At 41.8% G+C, this 22534-nt stretch overlaps 2 protein-coding genes across 2 annotated transcripts in view; one reads left to right on the top strand and one right to left on the bottom strand.

Moving 5' to 3' along the window:
* med27 (mediator complex subunit 27) overlaps positions 1 to 8366 on the bottom strand; it is a 102330-nt gene extending 93964 nt beyond the window's left edge. The window contains exons 1-2 of the mRNA XM_020468549.2: positions 8069 to 8366; positions 3409 to 3553 (exon numbers count right to left, since the gene is read on the bottom strand). Of these exons, the coding sequence (XP_020324138.1) occupies positions 3409 to 3553; positions 8069 to 8271 (348 nt within the window). The 5' untranslated portion in view covers positions 8272 to 8366. The remainder of the gene's footprint in view (positions 1 to 3408; positions 3554 to 8068) is intronic.
* Positions 8367 to 9193: 827 nt separating this feature from the next.
* ntng2a (netrin g2a) overlaps positions 9194 to 22534 on the top strand; it is an 83808-nt gene continuing 70467 nt past the window's right edge. The window contains exons 1-3 of the mRNA XM_020468540.2: positions 9194 to 9739; positions 10567 to 11286; positions 21170 to 21813. Coding sequence (XP_020324129.1) covers positions 11050 to 11286; positions 21170 to 21813 — 881 coding nt within the window. The 5' untranslated portion in view covers positions 9194 to 9739; positions 10567 to 11049. The remainder of the gene's footprint in view (positions 9740 to 10566; positions 11287 to 21169; positions 21814 to 22534) is intronic.

The raw sequence follows: 22534 nt of genomic DNA, 5'->3' as shown, positions 1-22534 counted from the left end.
TGAAGATACGCTACCTTGCGTTCTCTTATCTATATAAGAGCACTAGGAGGGAGTCTTGTGTGTAAGGGAAATAATGTTCATTGAGTTATTTTCTTGTGAAAGCCAAGTCATCAAAGGAAGCCAAAGTACCCCATGAAAATGGACATTGAAAATGGGGACATGGGGTTCAAGATCACTTCAGGCACAAGTGTATCAGATACTGGAGTGGGAGACATCTGTGCATTCTCAACAGGAGAGCCCTGGACTTTTATATTAGGCTACATCAAACATTGTGACTGGCTCCATCACAAGCACTCCAGAACATGGTCAGAAAACTGTCACAGTGATACATAAAAATCTTATTTCTAAAACAATATTAGTCCACAATGGTGACTTAATGAGCACCCTTTCCAGTGCGAAATAAAGGCAACAGTCACCCTGAAATAAAAATAAGCTAGATACCCCAAACTTTTGAACGGTAGTGTAACTTAGAAATGTCCTTGTTTTCCATTTATTTATTCCACCTTTATTTAATCAGGTAGGCCAGTCGAGAACAAGTTCACATTTACAACTGCGACCTGGCCAAGATAAAGCAAATCAGTGTGACAAAAACAGAGTTACATGGGATAAACAAACGTACAGTCAATAACACATTAGAAAAATCTATGTACAATGTCTGCAAATGTAGTAAGATTAGGGAGGTAAGGCAATAAATAGGTAATAGAGGCAAAATAATTACAATTTGGATTAACACGAGTGATAGCTGTGCAGATGATGATGATGTGCAAGTAGAGATACTGGGGTGCAAAAGAGCAAAAAAACAAATAAATAACAATATGGGGATGAGGTAGTTGGGTCTCCGGCTTCAGTGATTTTTGAAATTCGTTCCAGTCATTGGCAGCAGAGAACTGGAAGGAAAGGTGGCCAAAGGCTTTGGGGATGACCAGTGAAATATACCTGCTGGAGCGTATGCTACGTGTGGGTGTTGCTATGGTGACCAGTGAGCTGAGATAAGGCGGGGCTTTACCTAGCAAAGACTAAAAGATAACCTGGAGCCAGTGGGTTTGGCGATGAATATGTAGCGAGGGCCAGCCAACGAGAGCATACAGGTCGCAGTGGTGGATAGTATTTGGGATGCTTTGGTGTTGAAATGGATGGCACTGTGATAGACTGCTTCCAATTTGTTGAGTAGTGTTGGAGGCTATTTTGTAAAAGACATCGCCGAAGTCAAGGATCGGTAGGATAGTCCGTTTTAAAAGGGTATGTTTGGCAGCATGAGTGAAGTAGGCTTTGTTGCAAAATTGGAAGCCAATTCTAGATTATATTTTTGATTGTAGATGCTTAATGTGAGTCTGGAAGGAGAGTTTACAGTCTTACCAGACACCTAGGTATTTGTAGTTATCTACATATTCTAAGTCAGAACCATCAAGAGTAGTGATGCTAGGCTGGCGGGCATGGGCAGCAATCGGTTGAAGAGCATGCATTTAGTTTTACTAGCATTTAAAAGCAGTTGGAGACCACGGAAGGAGTGATGTATGGCATTGAAGCTTGTTTGGAGTGTCCAAAGAAGGGCCAGATGTATACAGAATGGTATTGTCTGCATAGAGGTGGATCAGAGAATCACCAGCAGCAAGAACGACATCATTGATATATACAGAGAAAAGAGTTGGCCCGAGATTTGAACCCTGTGGCACCCCCATAGAGACTGCCAGAGGTCCGGACAAGAGGCCCTCCGATTTGACACATGAAAACATACATGAAAATATTTGCAAAATTAATAGGAAATATAGTCAAGACGTTGACAAGGTTATAAATAATGATTTTTTAATTTAAATAGTAATTGTGTCCTTCAAACTTTGCTATCGTCAAAGAATCCTCCATTTCAGAAATGAAAGCCTTGCAGACCTTTGGCATTCTAATTGTCAATTTCTTGAGGAAATCTGAAGGGATTTCACCCCATGCTTCCTGAAACACCTCCCACAAGTTGGATTGGCTTGATGGGCACTTCTTACGAACGGTCAAGCTGCTCCCAGAACAGCTCAATAGGGTTGAGATCTGGTGACTGTGCTGACCACTCCATTATAGACAGAATACCAGCTGACATCTTTCCTAAATAGTTCTTGCATAGTTTGGAGCTGTGCTTTGGGTTATTGTCCTGTTGTAGGAGGAAATTGGCTCCAATTAAGAGCCGTCCACAGGGTATGGCATGGTGTTGCAAAATGGAGTGATAGCCTTCCTTCTTCAAGATCCCTTCTACCCTGTACAAATCTCCCACTTTACCACCAACAAAGCACCCCCAGACCATCACATTGCCTCCACCATGCTTGACAGATAGCGTCAAGCACTCCTAGCATCTTTTCTGCGTCTCACAAATGTTCTTCTTTGTGATCCGAACACCTCAAACTTAGTCTGTCCATAACATTTATTTCCAGTCTTCCTCGGTCCAGTGTCCGTGTTCTTTTGCCCATCTTAATCTTTTATTTTTATTGGCCAGTCTGAGATATGGCTTTTTCTTTGCAACTCTGCCTAGAAGGCCAGCATCTCAGAGTCGCATCTTCACTGTTGACGCTGAGACTGGTGTTTTGCGGTTACTATTTAATGAAGTTGCCAGTTGAGGACAAGTGAGGTGTCTGATTCTCAAACTAGACACTAATATACTTGTTCTCTTGCTCAGTTGTGCACCGGGCCGCTTTTCTGTGAAGAGTAGGAGACAGCGTTGCACGGGATCTTCAGATTCCTGGCAATTTCTCGCATGGAATAGCCTTCATTTCTCAGAACAAGAATAGACTGATGAGTTTCAGAAGAAAGTTCTTTGTTACAACCTTACTGTGAAATGCTTACTTACAAGCCCTTAACCAACAATGTCGTTCAATAAATAGAGTTAATAAAATATTTACTAAATAAACTAAAAGTAAAAAACAAATCTAATCAATCAAAAAGTAACAACAAATGTACATTATAACGAGGCTATATACAGGGGTACCGGTACCGAGTCAATGTGTGGGGACACAGGTTAGCCGAGATCATTTGTAAGGTGACTATGCATAAATAATAAACAGCGAGTAGCAGCAGCCTATGCCTTAAAAACGTAACAATTTCGCAACAATAGGGTGGTCAGGTGTTTTTGTGGCTAACAGAGATGCTAGCATGTCATTGTAGGTCTTTAGCTAATGCACTGGAAGCGTATCACGGAAGAAACGGGAGCTACTTTATCAATAAGTTTACAATGTCTAAAATTGGGATAATAGATGGGATACAAACAAATATTTTTAAGGATGGAGGGGCTTCACATTGACATCCAAGGCAATAGTCCACAAGATTCCAATATTTCACACAGCATGAAAGAAACTGCATTGCAGAAAATCCAGTACACACTTCAACTGACAACTGGCCTTATATTTTGTAGCCCAGTAGAAAAGCTTAGCCTACCTTGTTAGACCACTTGTAAGCCTGAAGGAGCTGACTGTACAGCGGAGTCTTGTCCTGAACTGGGTCCAGACTCAGCAGGCCACTGTTGTGAAGGGGATGACTCTCTGAAGGTCTGCCAACCAGCGTACTGAGGCGTTCCAATTCACTACGCAAGTACATAGAATAGCAGCTGTTAGAATAGGCTTGTTGTTCCCTTGAACACATCAATAAAAAGACAACAGAATAGATTCACCACAATGGAGCCAACAAAGAATTTATATCAATACACATGTATATTAATCATCTAAGATTTACAAGACTATGCAAAGAAAACAGCGCACATAGCAAATGCCCAATATTTTCAATTAAAAGTGCTTTCCTGTTAATATTTTACAAATCTGATGTTATTTATACTTTTGCAACAGTTAGTTTAAAAAAAATATTTTTTCTTTTTTTTGTTGAGGTGCATGGTTCTACAGCATTGCTAAATATGCAAAGTGGCCCACAAAAAAGATCTTGATTTTTCAGCATATTCCTTTTTGGGAGAATAACATTTACAGTGGGGCAAAAAGGTATTTAGTCAGCCACCAATTGTGCAAGTTCTCCCACTTAAAAAGATGAGAGAGGCCTGTAATTTTCATCATTGGTACACTTCAACCATGACAGACAAAATGAGAAGAAAAAAAATCCAGAAAATCACATTGTAGGATTTTTTATGAATTTATTAGCAAATTATGGTGGAAAATAAGTATTTGGTCACCTACAAACAAGCAAGATTTCTGGCTCTCACAGATCTGTAACTTCTTCTTTAAGAGGCTCCTCTGTCCTCCACTCGTTACCTGTATTAATGGCACCTGTTTGTACTTGTTATCAGTATAAAAGACACCTGTCCACAACCTCAAACAGTCACACTCCAAACTCCACTATGGCCAAGACCAAAGAGCTGTCAAAGGACACCAGAAACAAAATTGTAGACCTTCACCAGGCTGGGAACACTGAATCTGCAATAGGAATTGTTAGCTAGATTACTTGTTGGTTATTACTGCATTGTCGGAACTAGAAGCACAAGCATTTCGCTACACTCGCACTAACATCTGCTAACCATGTGTATGTGACAAATAAAATTTGATTTGATTTGTAAGCAGCTTGGTTTGAAGAAATCAACTGTGGGAGCAATTATTAGGAAATGGAAGACATACAAGACCACTGATAATCTCCCTCGATCTGGGGCTCCACACAAGATCTCACCCCTTGGGGTCAAAATGATCGCAAAAATCCCAGAACCACACGGGGGGACCTAGTGAATGACCTGCAGAGAGCTGTGACCAAAGTAACAAAGCCTACCATCAGTAGCACACTACGCCGCCAGGGACTCAAATTCTGCAGTGCCAGACGTGTCCCCCAGTACATGTCCAAGCCCGTCTAAAGTTTGCTAGAGAGCATTTGGATGATCCAGAAGAAGATTGGGAGAATGTCATATGGTTAGATGAAACCAAAATAGAACCTTTTGGTAAAAACTCAACTCGTCGTGTTTGGAAGACAAAGAATGCTGAGTTGCATCCAAAGAACACCATACCAACTGTGAAGCATGGGGGTGGAAACATCATGCTTTGCGGCTGTTTGTCTGCAAAGGGACCAGGACGACTGATCCTTGTAAAGGAAAGAATGACTGGGGCCATGATTCGTGAGATTTTGAGTGAAAACCTCCTTCCATCAGCAAGGGCATTGAAGATGAAACGTGGCTGGGTCTTTCAGCATGACAATGATCCCAAACACACCGCCCGGGCAACGAAGGAGTGGCTTCATAAGAAGCATTTCAAAGTCCTGGAGTGGCCTTAGCCAGTCTCCAGATCTCAACCCCATAGAAAATCTTTGGAGGGAGTTGAAAGTCCGTGTTGCCCAACAACCGCCCCAAAACATCACTGCTCTAGAGGAGATCTGCATGGAGGAATGGGGTAAAATACCAGCAACAGTGTGAAAACCTTGTGAAGACTTACAGAAAACGTTTGACCTCCGTCATTGCCAACAAAGGGTATATAACAAAGTATTGAGATAAACTTTTGTTATTGACCAAATACTTATTTTCCACCATAATTTGCAAATTAATTAATTATGGATTTTTTTTTCTAATTTTGTGTCACAGTTGAAGTGTACCTATGATGAAAATTACAGACCTCTCATCTTTTTAAGTGGGAGAACTTGCACAATTGGGAGCTGACTAAATACTTTTTTGCCCCACTGTATGTTAGAGTCCTTCACGTCAACAGTATCTAGCGAGCGCAACAAATGTTTTACATTCAACCAGGTTTCCATCCAAACTTTATGTGAGTAAACTAAGTCAGATACAAAATGTCATGACAGGCCTAATGGTAACAGAATTTTTGTTGGTAAACTTTCCAAATGTCTACAAAACAGAACATGCTAGACAGGGTGAGATCTTTCTGTGTCTGTAAAATTAATTATGCAAGAAATGTTGCTGGAAAGCTTATGCGCAAAAATTGATAATCACCATCATATCAAAGTAAACTTGGAGTCACACGATGACATGTTGTGTGGTCCTCCCACTAGACTCGTTGGGAAAGCATGCAGTTTATTAGGCTACAGATTAAATAAATTGTGATACAGTGATAAGCTTGATGCTCCTTTCCAATAAACATTGGGGGTCTTATTCGGATGATACCATTCTGTATACTTCTGGCCCTTCTTTGGACACTGTGTTAACTAACCTCCAGATGAGCTTCAATGCCATACAACTCTCCTTCCGTGGCCTCAAACTGCACTTAAATGCAAGCAAAACTAAATGCATGTTCTTCAACCGATCGCTACCCACACCTACCCAACCGTCCAGCATCACTACTCTGGACGGTTCTGACATAGAATATGTGGACTACTACAAATACCTAGGTGTCTGGTTACACTGTAAACTCTCCTTCCAGACTCACATAAAGCATCTCCAATCCAAAATGAAATCTAGAATCGGCTTCCTATTTCGTAACGAAGCCTCCTTCACTCCTGCTGCCAAACATACCCTAGTAAAACTGACTATCCTACCGATCCTTGACTTGGCAATGTCATTTACAAAATAGCCTCCAACACTCTACTCAGCAAACTGGATACAGTCTATCACAGTGCCATCCGTTTTGTCACCAAAGCCCCATATACTACCCACCACTGCGACCTGTATGCTCTCGTTGGCTGGCCCTCGCTTCATATCCATCGCCAAACCCACTGGCTCCAGGTCATCTATAAGTAGTTGCCATGTAAAGCCCCACCTTATCTCAGCTTACTGGTCACGAAAGCAGCACCCACCTGCAGCACACGCTCCAGCAGGTATATTTCACTGGTCACCCCCAAAGCCAATTCCTCCTTCGGCAGCCTTTCCTTCAAGTTCTCTGCTGCCAATGACTGGAACAAACTGCAAAAATCACTGAAGCTGGAGACTCATATCTCCCTCGCTAGCTTTAAGCACCATCACTGCACCTGTACATAGCTCATCTGTAAATTAGCCCATCCAACTACCTCATCACCATATGGTTATTTATTTTGCTCCTTTGCAACCCAGTATAGCTACTTGCACACTCATCTTCTGCACACTCATCTTCTGCACATCTATCACCCCAGTGTTTAATTTGCCATACTGTAATAATTTTGCCACTATGGCCTATTCATTGCCTCACCCCCCTTATCCTACCTCCTTTTGCACACACTGTATATAGACTTTCTCTATTGTATTATTGACTGTCTGTTTGTTTATTCCATGTGTAACTCTGTGTTGTTGTTTGTGTCGCACTGCTTTGCTTTATCTTGGCCAGGTCGCAGTTGTAAATAAGAACTTGTTCTCAACTAGCCTACCTGGTTAAATAATGGTGAAAAAAACAACATGATGATCGTTGTTTGCTGCCATTTGACAAATAAAAATAAATCTCACTCTTTTGTCCATAATAATTTCATCATGTAGGCTATATGGCACTGTTGGCCACAGCGCATGTGCCAATTGCAGAGTGGGCACTCGCTATATAATGGAACATTCATCAGTAGAGTTGAAAATGTGAGGGAAACCCATTTCATTTTATTTGCAAAAAAGTCTAAAAACATGTTTTCATTTTGTAATTATGGGGTATTGTGTGTAGACGAATTCAGGCTGGTTAAATGGAAACCCATTTAACTTGTATTTTTTTTAATCAGTAGATGGGAATTTAACCCCAATAGTTTTTTTTTAATGTTAACTACATCATCACATACAGCCTTTTATCTGCAACAAGTCAATTTGATGCAAACACATCTCTGCTGGGAAAATGCGCATATTATTTTTATGCTGATTTTAGAATATTTGCATAAAAAACTGTCGCCAATTGGATGGAAACATAGCTATTGACAATCACCATGTAATGGAAAGAACTTGAGGTGTGCATGCAATACTTGCCAGTGTGCTGGGGGTTAGCTAGCTAGTTGTTATTATGCGTTTTTGAGAATATTTGTAACGAAAAGCGCTATATAAAACACATTATTATTAATTGTTCTTGAGCACACACACAAGCTAACGTTACATATATACACGCACACCATTTCTACTTCAACAGTACATTCCTCACGGACTATAACTAAACAGCACGCTGTCTGTTAACAGCAAATATTTCGCATTTTCTTGTGTTTACAGCTAGCTACGGCTAACGTTACTCACTTCAAGTCGCGATTCACAGACTGCAGGTTATCTTGAAACTCGGTAATAAAAACCTTCTCGCGTCCTTCAAGGGTTTCTTTGTTTTTCATCCCATCTTTCAGGGAGTCAAAAACCCTTGTTACACTCGAACGAAGTGCCTGAATAGCATTTATTGCTTGAGAAAATGCTTCTAAATTCACACCGATGTTCATTGCGTCCGCCATTTTTTCCACACGCTGGGACTGTACGTCGCATAAACAACGTCATTGATTTGGAATGCATGTAGCAAGGGAATTGTAGTTCTCTCTTCCAATGCCCACACTTTTGCTCTAATTTGCCAACAACAGGTATTTTCCCCCTTAATCCATTTTTTGTTAATCATTGCTATGTTTTCTGTCTACAAACATTGTGTCACTGCCTACAATAATTTGGCTTCATGTGACCCTGTAGAAATGTGTAGGCTCTACACTCATTGCTTTCCTCTGCTCCCAAGTGGCGCAGCGGTCTGAGGCGCTGCATCTCAGTGCAGAGGGAACAGTCCCTGGTTCGAATCCAGGCTGTATCACATCTGGCCGTGATTGGGAGCCCCATACGGCGGTGCACAATTGGTCCAGCCTCGGCCAGGGTAGGCTGTCATTGTAAATAAGAAGTTGTTTTTAAACTGACTTGCCTAGTTAAATCAAGGTTAAATTTACAGCAACAAATAAAGTGTCTGTGACCATCAGGACCATGGACAGCTCAACTTAGTGTTCCTTAATAAGTAAGAAGCTCCCCTTGGCTTGATGCTATTACTTGAATTACACCTATATCCTAAAGTCGCACCTTTAGGGTTAGGCTACTTTTTCGTTTTACTGTCCATCTTAATTATTCATTAATGCAATTGTCAACAATAAAAAAGCATAAGCTAGCCTACATATTCCTCTAGAGTTTTAGGCTACAGGCCTAGACTGTTTAGAATGCATAGACTATACTTTGCAAGAGCCATAAAGGAACTTCAAGTTGTTTAACTGTAAAACAATTTGCGTTAGTCTATTGCTGAGTGAAAACTAGATATCCATATCTGCCTTGAGTGACTCGTTTGAGCTGTTCCTTTAAGCAGGACAGGTAGCCCGATCGACTCATGGGATGGTTATATTACTGGGCGGTAGATGAAGTTGCGCACCCTCTTCACAAACACGTAGTTTGCAGATCAGATTCTGAACGCATGCAACGAAAAGAGCGCAGGAGAACAAGAGCAGTAGGGATTTTAGAAATGAGATAGTGTGTTAATGCATGGGGAAAGTGAGGTCGAGAGAGAGAGAGAAATTATTTCCTTCTGCCCTTGAGCGCGTAGGACAAAACTGATATCGTAAAAAGTAGGGGAACATGAACAGACGCAATGCCATTCCTGAAAAAGTAATGAAATATGATATATTTAGAAGTAATCTATTGCGCGTACGGGATGTAGTCGGTATCATCATAACAACGCACTGCTTTCCTCAAAAGTATCAAACAGAAGAGAAACAAACAGAAGGGGAGAGCATCTCATCTAATCCTCTTACTGAAGGGAATACAGTTAAATACAGTGACGTTAAGCTTCTTTTTAACGACGAACCAAGGTGCAACGGCAGGCTTCAGAATGCTGACAACACTTTTGCAAAGGGATGCACCCATGGCAGAATATGAACATGCCTACCTTCTCGGAGCAATTTGGTAAGTGCGGTGCTATTCGAGTTCTACCTAGAACACGAGGAATTGATGGTGCTTATTTATGTATCTATTAAAAAATAATTACACCGTCAAAATGAATAATGCTTGCAACCATGCAGTAATGACTAGCCACATATTTCGTATTACCTTTATACATTTGGAATCATAAATACACTTCAGAGTGCTTTAGAGGTTTGACATAGGCTGTAGTGTCAAAGTTGAGAACATCCGTCCCCACCTATGGGAGTCCAAACATTTTCAAAGTTTATAGAATTAGTCACAATGCGATATTTCTAACTTGTTTATTTGCAAAATGTAGCCTAGGTATGTCTCCATTTGCCTGGGAGAAATGGTCAACAGTTCCGTTACCTCTAATGGCAGAGTATATGAGTTCAACAGTCATCCTTCTGTGGGGACGTTGGATAACTTTTTGAACTTGCATTTGAGTTAGGAAAATGCATCAATTATGGTCGTCTTATGAATATGAATTGGTTGTGAAAACAAAGTGAAAGGCTACAATATTTCAGATTTAGGTCTACACCGATATGTATTTTAAAGGGTTTCAAATATGTTCAAGTTTATCTAATTAAAGATTGATGGTTGCTAGTTGTCGTAAAAATAAATAATAATAATAATAACAATAAAGGAGTAGCAGTAGCCTACAGTAGAGTTTTAGTGTGCCTTATTTTGTTGAAAATGTGAGTGGCAATTCTCCCCCCAATAAGCTGCCCACTGGGCACAGACATCAATTCAACGTCTATTTCACGTGGAAACCACGTTTATCGTCCAGTGTGTGTTAAACAAATTGTCTTTTCTCCTTCTCGATATAGCCAAAAATGGAGCATGTAAACCCATCATTTGAATGACATTAAACTCAACAAAATCTCATCAAGAGGGAGCTTCTGAGTGGACCGCGGGAATATTCTAAATGGTATAGGCTACTCATGGACATGCGACTGCTTTTACTGTGACTTGCCTGGAGTGCCAAAGGTGTTTGATCTGAGCAAGATTTGCATGTCACCAATATCAAAAACAACAGGCTCCTTTTAAAGTGCAACTAACTATACTTTAAAGGAATGCTTTCATTGATGTAATTTCAATGTAGGACAACACATATTTCGAAACTGAAGTACATGTAGCTTATTTGGGAAGGCATAGGCCTAGATTTGTATAGACACCCAGCAGAGTTAAGTTGTATCCTACAAGCGGCAGGTGTCTCAACATGAAAACAAAACGGATTCGAAGCTGATCCTCTCTGTGTGTGGACCGACGGTGGCACATCTTGCCTCCCTCCGGACACTCGGTCTTGGACGATGGATGTGGTCTCTACGAGTGCCATGCTCTCACAGGTGGTCTTTCTTCTGCACTTTGTGACTTTGACACTTGGCCAGTATGACATATGCAAGAGTCTGGTTAGTATGGATAATGGACAGACATGGGAGTTTTACGCATGCCAGCCCAAACCCACAGCTATGAAGGAGTTCATGCAAATTACGGTGGATCCCCTTGGCATCACTTGCGGCAATCCCCCGGAGAGGTTCTGTACTCTGGTAAGTTTCAGGTTCATGATTTTTTCAATAGGCCTAAACTTTGAAGTGTTGTCTCTATAACAGAAAATTGACATGGAAGGAGTTGTTCATTAGGATGTGGGTAGGGTATCTGATCCGTTTACCTCGAGCTAATGGTAGGACAATGATGGCATGACAATGTACCTTTTCTATGAGACAACTCAGGACAGAAGAGTTGAAACCGACTTTTAGTACTTTTTATTATAGTGAAAAATGAAACAAGACTTAAAGACAATTAAAATTGTGTGGAATCACTGTCTCCATAAATGCACCAATAGAATATAATAACTTAATTATATAAAAAATTATTTTATATGAAAATGAAATATATTAATTTAATATTACTATATTTATTTATTTTTAGCAGCAAAAATACACTGAAACAAATCAGAAAATACTATCTTCAAAATCACCAGGTAATTGATCATTAGTACATTGGACAATGTTACACAGGTTTCTGCATCAATACCGTTATTTATTACCTAACGGTTGCATACTAAAACCCACTAAGTCTATCTCTGGTTATTTAACTAAATCAAAATGTGTTTGATTTTCAAATAATATTATTAGATTACATTTGTATTGTGTTTGTGGAAGAGATACTAGGTACTGATATGAATTACTATTCTATGTATTGCAATAGGATACTGCGGTTTTATTGGGATTTGATGTTCCAAACATATTGCTCACTATACTGTATGTCTGCTGCAGAGGGACAAGAGATAGCATGAGAAAATTTGTTTTGATCAGTCATGGAAATAAGTGCTGAAAACATGTTGGCAATTTAAAAAGAAGATGGAGAAGCTATAGGATGCAAAATACCAGATTTTTGGCGCAGGTACAGCCAACTAGGTAGACTTAAAAAAAAAAAAAAATTTTACAAATCGATACTTGGAGGCAAGCATTATCTTCCCAAAATATTTCCATACTGTATGCAACTAACGCTTTCCCACCCCCCATCACTAACTTATAACCAACATTGTTTAAACGGACACACTAGACTATGGGGCTATGTGAGGTGCACTATCATGAGCGCATGTGAATGGTATAGGGCTACATTCCCATTTATTTGTAGTATTTTGTATCCTGTAAAGTTATAAGCTTTTTTATGTGTAAGCTCAGTTTTTTTTTTGGGGGGGGGGGGGGTGCTGACAAGGGTCTAAGAGAGGCTGACAATGTTGCTGTGGGTAACCAGCTGGCTTGATTGTAGAATAAACAGATGTATAATTTGTCCAGCTGGGCTGTACTACATGGGGAAAGAAACTGTGAACTGTAGAACTGCAACAAAATGGCAAATAATATTTTGGAACCCATGGAGAACTTCACAGGTCAAATAATGATCACAAAGCATACTATGTACATTTTGATACTGTGTTATCTGCAACTTCTGCTGATCAATTGTCATATAGCCATAGACTTACTCACTGATTTGAGCATCTGTCTTTGTGTTTAGTGACAAGTAACTTAACATCCTAAATATCACCAATGGTAATTATGATCATCACATTTACAACTAAACATGCAGCAATATGTAGCATCCACCTGGGTAATGCTCACAGCAGCTTTCTTTGTGCCAGATTGCAAACCTCACATTGGCTGTGGTAGTGGAGAGGTTAGGATGGATTGTGGCAAATTGAAAGGGGGATAATTAGAGATAGCATGAGCCAGGTTGCGACATCGAGCCTAACACTCTGTCTCTCACAATGATTGATAAGGGATTTTTAGAGGCCACAGGGAGTCCAGACAGGCAGTCAGATTTTAAGTGTCATCTAATGGAAGGTGGCAGGAAATTAGCATTGTATCTGTGTGCTACTTCAGAGACAACATCAGTGTGAATGAGCAAATCTTATATGGGTCACATGTAAAACTGAGTGTGGAAAGTCAGAAAAAAATATTGGATATACACTGAACAAAAATATAAACGCAAAATGTCAAGTGTTGGTCCCATGTTTCATGAGCTGAAATAAGATCCCAAGAATGTTCCATATGCACAAAAATCTTATTTCTATAGCATTTTGTGCATGTCCCCATTATTGAGCATTTCTCCTTTTCTCCTTTGCCAAGATAATTCACCTACTTGGCATAACAAAAAGCTAATTGAACAACATGATCATTACATGGGTGCACCTTGTGCTGGGGACAAAAGACCACTAAAGTGTGCAGTTTGAGGGAGCGTGTAATTGTCATACTGACTGCAGGAATGTCCATCAGAGCTGTTGGAAGGAAATTAAATGTTAATTTCTCTACCATAAGCCACCTCCAACGTCATTTTAGAGAATTTGGCAGTATGACCAACTGGCCTCACAAACGCAGACCACGTGTAACCACGCCAGCCCAGGACCTCCACATCCGGCTTCTTCCCCTGCAGGATCGTCGGAGACCAGGCCCCCGGACAGCTAATAAAACGGTGGATTTGCGCAACTGAAGAATTTCTGCACAACTTTCAGAAACCATCTCAGGGATGCTCATCTGCATGCTCGTTGTCCTCCCCAGGGTCTTGAACTGACTGCAGTTCGGCATCATAACCGACTTCAGTGGGCAAATGCTCCCCTTCAATGGCCACTGGCACGCTTGAAGTGTGCTCTTCACAGACAAATCCCGGTTTCAACTGTACTGGGCAGATAGAAGACAGCTCGTATGGCAGCGAGTGAAGTCAACATTGTGAACAGACTGCCCCATGTTGGGGTTATGGTATGGGCAGGCATAAGCTATGGACAACGAACACAATTGCGTTTTATCGAGCAATTTGAATGCACAGAGATCCCGTCATGAGATCCTAAGGCCCATTGTCACGCCATTCATCTGCCGCCATCACCTCACAGAATTATAATGTACGGCAAGGATCTGTACACAATTTATGGAAGCTGAAAATATCCCAGTTCATCCATGGCCTTCATACTCACCAGACATGTCACCCATTGAGCATGGATCGACGTGTACAACAGCGTGTTCCAGTTCTCCCCAATATCCAGCAACATTGCACAGCCTTTGAAGAGTAGTGGGACAAGATTCCACAGGCCACAATCAACAGCCTGATCAACTCTATGCGAAGGAGATGTGTGGTGGTCACACAGGTCACACCTGTTTTTTTTTATCCATGCCTCTACTTATTTTTTATATTTTTTTATAAAAATGGTTAAGGCAGGTTGCCTATTCTGAATGCACTGGGTGAGGTAGGTGCTGATACAGAAGCAGGTGTCCCAGATAGACGACAAAGATAGGGAGAGCGACGTCAGGTTGCATTTTAGAGTCTATGCCCACGTTCATTTTCTTCTTTCAGTCATAATCCATTCAATGTCTATTATTGTCTTGTGTGTGGCTGGATACTGTGATGCACAGATAACCGAAATAAAAGGATAAATGCAGGAGAGTTCTTCACAACTGCATGGCTTGTTTGGCACTGAACTAAAAGACAAAGGAAAGCAGGTATTTAATGAGGGAAATTGGTTGCAGGTGCTCTCAGAGCATAGAGATGTATAGAGATCGCTAACGCTCAATAGCCTGTATAACACAGGAAGCTCCATTTGAGGACTGATACGTAGCGATCTCTACACGTCTCTGTGGCTCAGAGGTGCCTGCAATTATAGGGAGAGTTAACAAAAGGGAGAGTCAACAAAAAAGTTACATTAAAGGGACAGTTAACTAAAAAGCAACTTCATTGCTTAGAATAAGCCATCCCCCTATTGAGTATGTTGACTTTCCTTGGAAAAGCTTTCCTGCTCATGAATAATTTAGAGCAAATACTGTATCTGTCAATGTAGGCCCACAGGAGATGCCATTGCATTTTTACTCAGTGCTGGGAGCAGAGCAGACTCTGTACGTACCATTGCTGGGAACAGGGCAGACTGCATGTAGCATTGCTTAATGAGAGGAGGGAAGAGGGAGTCAAAAGTAAACAAATAATTTGATTGCTTTTCTGATTTTCGTGACCAAGCTTCCTGCTGCTAGATGGACATAATGCTATTCTAGGCTATCGATAAACTTACACAAACGCTTGTCTTGCTTTGGCTGTAAAGCATAATTTCAAAATCTGAGATGACAGGGTGATTAACAAAAGGCTAAGCTGTGTTTCACTATATTTCACTTGTGATTTCATGAATATGAATATTTTCTAGTAATATTCTTTGACCGTTGCGCTATGCTAATTAGTGTAGTTGATGACAATTCTCCCGGATCTGGGATGGGTAGTTCCAAGAGTTAACCTGAGAGGAGGGAAGAAGGAGAGAATGAGGGAAAGAATGAGGGAGTGAGGGAGGGAGGGAATGAGGGAGGGAGCTAAGCAAAACAACAAAACTCAGACCCACTTCTGATGTAATTATACACAGTTTGAAAGACAAAGAGAGGAGACAGACAGTGTCCGTATGTGAAGTGAGGCATCACTGCCACTCTCAATCTTATGAGCTCAAATGATTATTTACCAGTACTCTTTTTCAACAGAAATGCCCTACATTACAATGTAAAAACATCCAAAACTAAAAATAGTACTGCGGGTTAAAACACAGCAGTGGAGTGCATTATAGAAAGGGCTTCAATTTGGTACATTGTTTGCAGTGTGTTATGAGAACTGTTTAGATTAGATGTGTCACCATGGTGTATTTATCCTACCGGTGTAGAGGTACTGTGATGTCACAAATGTGCAGCTTTGGCCAGTTTTGTCCTGTGTCATGAATTATACATAAGTCCTGGTAGCTTCAGCCCCCCTCCTGTGCTCCCAAAGGGGAAAGATTTCATCCCATTTGGCTATGACCACAAGCAATAATCTCCATCTGCCTGTTGTCATGCCACTGGAGGTCTTGGGGAATTCTTCAAATTAAGTTGTTAGTGTGGTAATCGTCTACGTCACCTTTCAGGGAATTACAAGATTTTTAGGAAACCAACATGAAAAAATTAAGGTTTTTGATTGATTACAGTCCTTTTACAGTGCTATGAACATCATAGTGTGTGTGTGTGTGCGTGCAGATTAAAAGACAGTAGGCTGTGGTCCATGCTGGGAAAGGTGAGGCTCTTGTGAGGCTTGTTTTCTCTCTGGTATAATTAGGCTGCTGTTTCCCAGCTGTTATATCAGCAGCCCTCCCACGGGAGCTTCTTTCACTGTAATTAAGTCAAGCAAGAGAGCCAGAGAGGAGAGGAGACACATCTCTCCAGGTGGGTAAATAGCAGCGCTAAACACTAGCTTCCCATACAGTACATGGCTCTCCATCCACACCAATGCAGTTGGGCATGTGTGTGGACTGTGGTCCTGTCCAAATCTGTGGGCTCTCTTCTCTTCACTTATCCTCTCCTCTCCTCTGACATGTCTCTTCCTTTTTCCTATTTCGGTCAGTGCAGTTCCACAGATTGGATCTGATTGGATTTAAAGACAATGTCTTAACAATGTTGACTGGCTGACTATGATTGGGATTAATAATGTCGACTGGCCTCTGACTGTGTGAACGAACTGGTGAGGTCATCTTCAGGGTAGGTCAGAGGTAGGGTTGCAAAGGGTCGGAAACTTTCCGGTAAATTTTTTATGAAATTTTCCAGGGGAAGTTAAGCCCGGGAATGTTGTTTACATTTATTTTTAAAAGTTAGCTTATAACAGTAAACATTTTTTTGTGGGATACACAAGGCAATTCTAGATCTTGTGGCATATTTTGGTTAAACTATCCCCAATTCAATGGAATTGCAACCCTCTGCATGCACATTGCATTCTTCCATCACATATGCAGTGCAATCTTCCATCACATGTACAGTCGTGGCCATAAGTTTTGAGAATGACACAAATATTAATTTCCACAAAGTTTGCTGCTTCAGTTTCTTTAGATATTTTTGTCAGTGTCAAAGGCTTTTATTGACAATTACATGAAGTTGATGCAAACAGTCAATATTTGCAGTGTTGACCCTTCTTTTTCAAGACCTCTGAAATCCGCTCTGGCATGCTGTCAAATAACTTCTGGGCCACATTTGATGGCAACCCATTCTTGCATAATCAATGCTTGGAGTTTGTCAGAATTTGTCGGTTTTTGTTTGTCCACCCTCCTCTTGAGGATTGACCACAAGGTCTCAATGGGATTAAGGTCTGGGGAGTTTCCTGGCCATGGACCCAAAATATCGATGTTTTGATCCCCAAGCCACTGAGTTATCACTTTTGCCTTATGGCAAGGTGCTCCATCATGCTGGAAAAGGCATTGTTCGTCACCAAACTGTTCCTGGACGGTTGGGAGAAGTTTCTCTCGGAGGATGTGTTGGTACCATTCTTTATTCATGGCTGTGTTCTTGCAGGCAAAATTGTGAGTGAGCCCACTCACTTGGCTGAGAAGCAACCCCACACATGAATGGTCTCAGGATGCTTTGATGTTGGCATGACAGAGGACTGATGGTAGCGCTCACCTTGTCTTCTCCGGACAAGCTTTTTTACGGATGCCCCAAACAATCGGAAAGGGGATTCATCAGAGAAAATGACTTTACCCCAGTTCTCAGCAGTCCAATCCTTGTACCTTTTAAAGAATACCAGTCTATCCCTGATGTTTTTCCTGGAGAGAAGTGGCTTCTTTGCTGCCCTTCTTGACTCCAGGCCATCCTCCAAAAGTCTTTGCCTCACTGTGCGTGCAGATGCACTCACAACTGCCTGCTGCCATACCTGAGCAAGCTCTGTACTGGTGGTGCCCCGATCCCGCAGCTGAATCAAATTTGGGAGACGGTCCTGGCGCTTGCTGGACTTTCTTGGGCGCTCTGAAGCTTTTTTCACAACAATTGAACAGCTCTCCTTGAAGTTCTTGATGATCCGATAAATGGTTGATTTAGGTGCAATCTTACTGGCAGCAATATCCTTGCCTGTGAAGCCCTTTTTGTGCAAAGCAATGATGACGGCACATGTTTCCTTGGAGGTAACCATGGTTGACAGAGGAAGAACAATGATTCCAAGCACCACCCTCCTTTTGAAGCTTCCAGTCTGTTATTCGAACTCAATCAGCATGACAGAGTGATCTCCAGCCTTGTCCTCGTCAACACTGACACCTGTGTTAACGAGAGAACCACTGACATGTCAGCTGGTCCTTTTGTGGCAGGGCTGAAATACAGTTGTCACGGGCGTCGTAAGAAGTGGACCAAAGTGCAGCGTGGTGAGCGTACATATTCCTTTTATTTATAGAAATGTAGCCAACAAAACAAGGAAACGACCGTGAAGCTTAACTTCAGCAATAATGCCTCTAACAAAGTCAACTACCCATACTGAAAGGAGGGAAAAAGGGCTACCTAAGTATGATTCCCAATCAGAGACAATGATAGAAAGCTGTCCCTGGTTGAGAACCATACCCGGCCAACACATAGAAACACAAATCATAGAAATAAAGGACATAGAATGCCCACCCAAATCACACCCTGACCAAACCAAAAAGAGACATAAAAAAAAGCTCTCTAAGGTCAGGGCGTGACAGCAGTGGAAATGTTTTTTGCGGATTCAGTTTATTTGCATGGCAAAGAGGGACTTTGCAAATAATTGCAATTAATCTGATCACGCCCAGTATGTAGGAAGACCACCATTTGCCCCATGCAAAGTGACACATCTCCTTCGCAGGCTGTTTTATTGCAGCCTGTGGAATGTTATCCCACTCCTCTTCAATGGCTGTGTTGGATATTGGTGGGAACTGGAACATGCTGTCGTACACGTCGACCCAGAGCATCTCAAACATGCTCAATGGGTGACATGTTTGGTGAGTAGGCAGGCCATGGAAGAACTGGGACATTTTCAGCTTCCTAGAATTGTGTACAGATATTTGCGACATGGGGATTCATCCGTGAAGAGCACACTTCTCCAGCGTGCCAGTGGCCATCAAAGGTGAGCATTTTCCCAATAAGTCGGTTATGACGCCAAACTGCAGTCAAGACTCTGGTGAGGATGACAAGAACGTAGATGCGCATCCCTGAGACGGTTTCTGTCAGTTTGTGCAGAAATTCTTCAGTTTGCAAAACCACTGTTTCATCAGCTGTCCGGGTGGCTAGTCTCAGACGATCCCGCAGGTGAAGAAGCGGATGTGGAGGTCCTGGGCTGGCGTGGTTGCACGTGTTCTGCGGTTGTGAAGCTGATTCGACTTACTGGCAAATTCTCTAAAGCGACATTGGAGGTGGCTTATGGTAGAGAACTGAACATTAAATTCTCTGGCAACAGCTCTCGTGGACATTCCTGCCGTCAGCATACCAATTGCACGCTCCCCCAAAACTTGAGACATCTGTGGCATTGTGTTGTGTGATGAAACTGCATATTTTAGAGTGGCCTTTAATTTCTCCAGCACAAGGTGCACCTGGGTAATGATCATGCTGTTTAATCAGCTTCTTGATATGCCACACCTGTCAGGTGGATGGATTATCTTGGCAAAGGAGAAATGCTAACTAACAGGGATATAACATTTTGGGGATATTTGATTTCAGCTCATGTAACATGGGACCAACAATTTACATGTTGCGTTTATATTTTTGTTCAGTATATTTGAAATATACCTAATGCCTGTCTGTCTGGAGTTCCAGGAAGCTGGGGTTTAAGACATTTTGTATAATTGTTTATTGGTTCAATTGCAACAGGCAAGCTCAATCAAACACAAATACAGTATTTGAGATGATTTGCACACACTTAATGTATTGTGAAACCTGTTGTAAAATGTATTTTAATGTTACCTTTCTTTTATTATAATGTACATTACTGCCTTAATTTTTGCTGGACCACAGGAAGAGTAGCTGCTGCCTTGGCATTAGGGATCCTTAATAAATACAAATACAAATTCAAATAGTATTTGAACCCAGGCCTGGCAGCTGCGTGGGTGAGTATGACTGTTTGTGACGAGTGTGACAGTTTGCACTCAGGCAGACCAATGTGACGTATTGACACTGGGATTTAGAGGTCAGGTATGACCACATAGCAGGCAACCCCCCTTGTTGATCCATTCTGTGTGTAATCCATCTGTGTCAGTAGAGTAGTGTTACACCTCAACACTGTTGAAGCTATCTATTTTCAGACATTTAGGTATGCAACCCATCTCATTAGTCTTGCTGATGTTTTTTTGTTGTAGAGTGATGTCATTTGATTACATGGAAACACTAATTCACAATATGCATTAAATGAGTGTTGATATAGGCATAGATTCCTGCATACAGGGCAATTCCCAGATGGATATCCACCAAACACAGCCTACAAAGTGTTTAATGGAGACATATGCTGAGTGTGTTAACATGTTGGGACAAACACACAAACATGGTCCCAGGGGGACCCATTAAAAAGGTTGGCCAGATTGTTTTGGAAAATCTGTTTCCAGGTTGTTTCAGGCTTCTTTGTTAGGGGGGGGGTAGACTATATAAGATAATTCAAATGTTACTTAAATTTGATCTGACTTGTTTCTCATAAGCAAAGGCTTCCAAAGAACCAATAAATACTACAAAAACATCAGTTGCGTACTTTGTGAGCTTGTGGGAACCTTTAGGGGGTCATTCCTACACTTAAAAAAGGTGCTATCTAGAACCTAAAAGGAGAACTATTTAAAGAACCCTATTTGGTTCTAGGTAGAACCATTTTGGTTCTAGGTAGAACCCTTTTCGGCTCCATGTAGAAGCCTTTCCACCTACGGTTCTACACTTAAAAAAAGGTGCTATCTAGAACCCAAAAGGATTCTACTTGGAACCAAAAAGGGTTGTCTTATGGGACCAGCCTAAAGACGCTTTTGGAACCCTTTTTTCTCAGATTGTATAATTCATAGACACTATGCTAGATGAAATAAAAACTCAGTATGAATGTTAGAATGTTATAAAATGGTGAGATAGTAAATGTGTACTATATTCTAAAGGGAAGAGAGTAGAACAGTGTTTTCCAACACTGACCAGTTGTCTTTCCCTCTTTCAGGAGAACCCGTACCTGTGTAGTGACGAATGTGACGCCTCCAACCCGGACCTGGCTCACCCTCCCCAGCTGATGCAGGACCGTGAGAGCAGTGGCCTCATCACCTACTGGCAGACGGTGACGTGGAGCCGCTACCCGGAACCCCTGCTGGCCAACATCTCTCTGGCCTGGAACAAGAGCTTGGAGCTGACCGATGACATCCAGGTCACTTTCGAGTATGGCCGCCCCACCATCATGGTGCTGGACAAGTCCCTGGACAAAGGGCGCACCTGGCAGCCCTACCAGTTCTACGCCGACGACTGCATGGACGCCTTCGACATGCCCGCCAAGCGGGTGCAGGACCTGTCGGCGACAAACGTGACTCGGGTCATCTGTACCGAGCAGTACTCTCGCTGGGTGGGCTCCAAGAACGAGAAGGTGCTGCGCTTCGAGGTGATGGCGCGCTTTGCTATCTTCGCAGGGCCCAAGCTGCTCAATATGGACAGCCTGTACACACGCATGGAGAGTATGAAAGGCCTGAGGGACTTCTTCACCTTCACCAACCTGAGACTGAGGCTGCTGAAGCCGGCCTTGGGGGGAACCTACGTCCAGAGAGACAACCTCCTCAAATACTTCTACGCCATCTCCAACATAGATGTACCAGCCAGGTAAATACACACACCCTTACCTTTCTTTGTCTCATTGGACAATATCTCTTGCAAAAGATATTTGAGTAAGGGTCTTTTTTTGTAGTCAAATGGTAAAATGCACAGTCCTAATGTTATACCGTACAGTGTACACTGTATACAATAGTCCAGAAGGAAAGAATGGCCACGGTCTTGGTTTCTGATGAGGAGCTGTGCAGGAAATTGCCTGAAACACAAACCGGCTTGATACTGTCAAAGAAACGGTCGCTCTTTCTACTGACAGTGAAATCTATAGCAATCCAATCTTAGTGCTAAATCAGTAACCTTTGCTAATATAAATATTGATAAAACTGTATGAATTAGCCCCTCCGGGCATCATTGCATTGCCCAAACCTCCTGTAATACAAGCTGTCAGTCAATAGTTATTCCTGTACATCAAAGAGCAAATTGTTTTTAGAGGGGGTTGAGGATGGGGGTAGGGGAAGTTGAGCGGTCAAATGGACACAGAGAGATAAGGTAAAGAGCCCATGACTGATGTTCACTGGTTTATAATGATCAGGGAATAGGGACATCTTAAGCTAATAACCACCAGGAAATTCTTCTTGGATATTTTGATCATCCCTAAGTATTGAGAAGCGCTTGCAGTGTTTAAATGAAGGGGATGGGACGGCCTCGCTTATGGCCTGTGTGTGTGTGCCTCCCTAAATGGACTGCACACACAGATGGAGGAGGCCCAGGGCTC

This window comes from Oncorhynchus kisutch, linkage group LG3 (genome assembly GCF_002021735.2).
Source record: "Oncorhynchus kisutch isolate 150728-3 linkage group LG3, Okis_V2, whole genome shotgun sequence".
NCBI lineage: Eukaryota > Metazoa > Chordata > Actinopteri > Salmoniformes > Salmonidae > Oncorhynchus > Oncorhynchus kisutch.
Note: the sequence above shows the minus strand (reverse complement) of the source record. Positions and strands in the feature narration are given on the sequence as shown.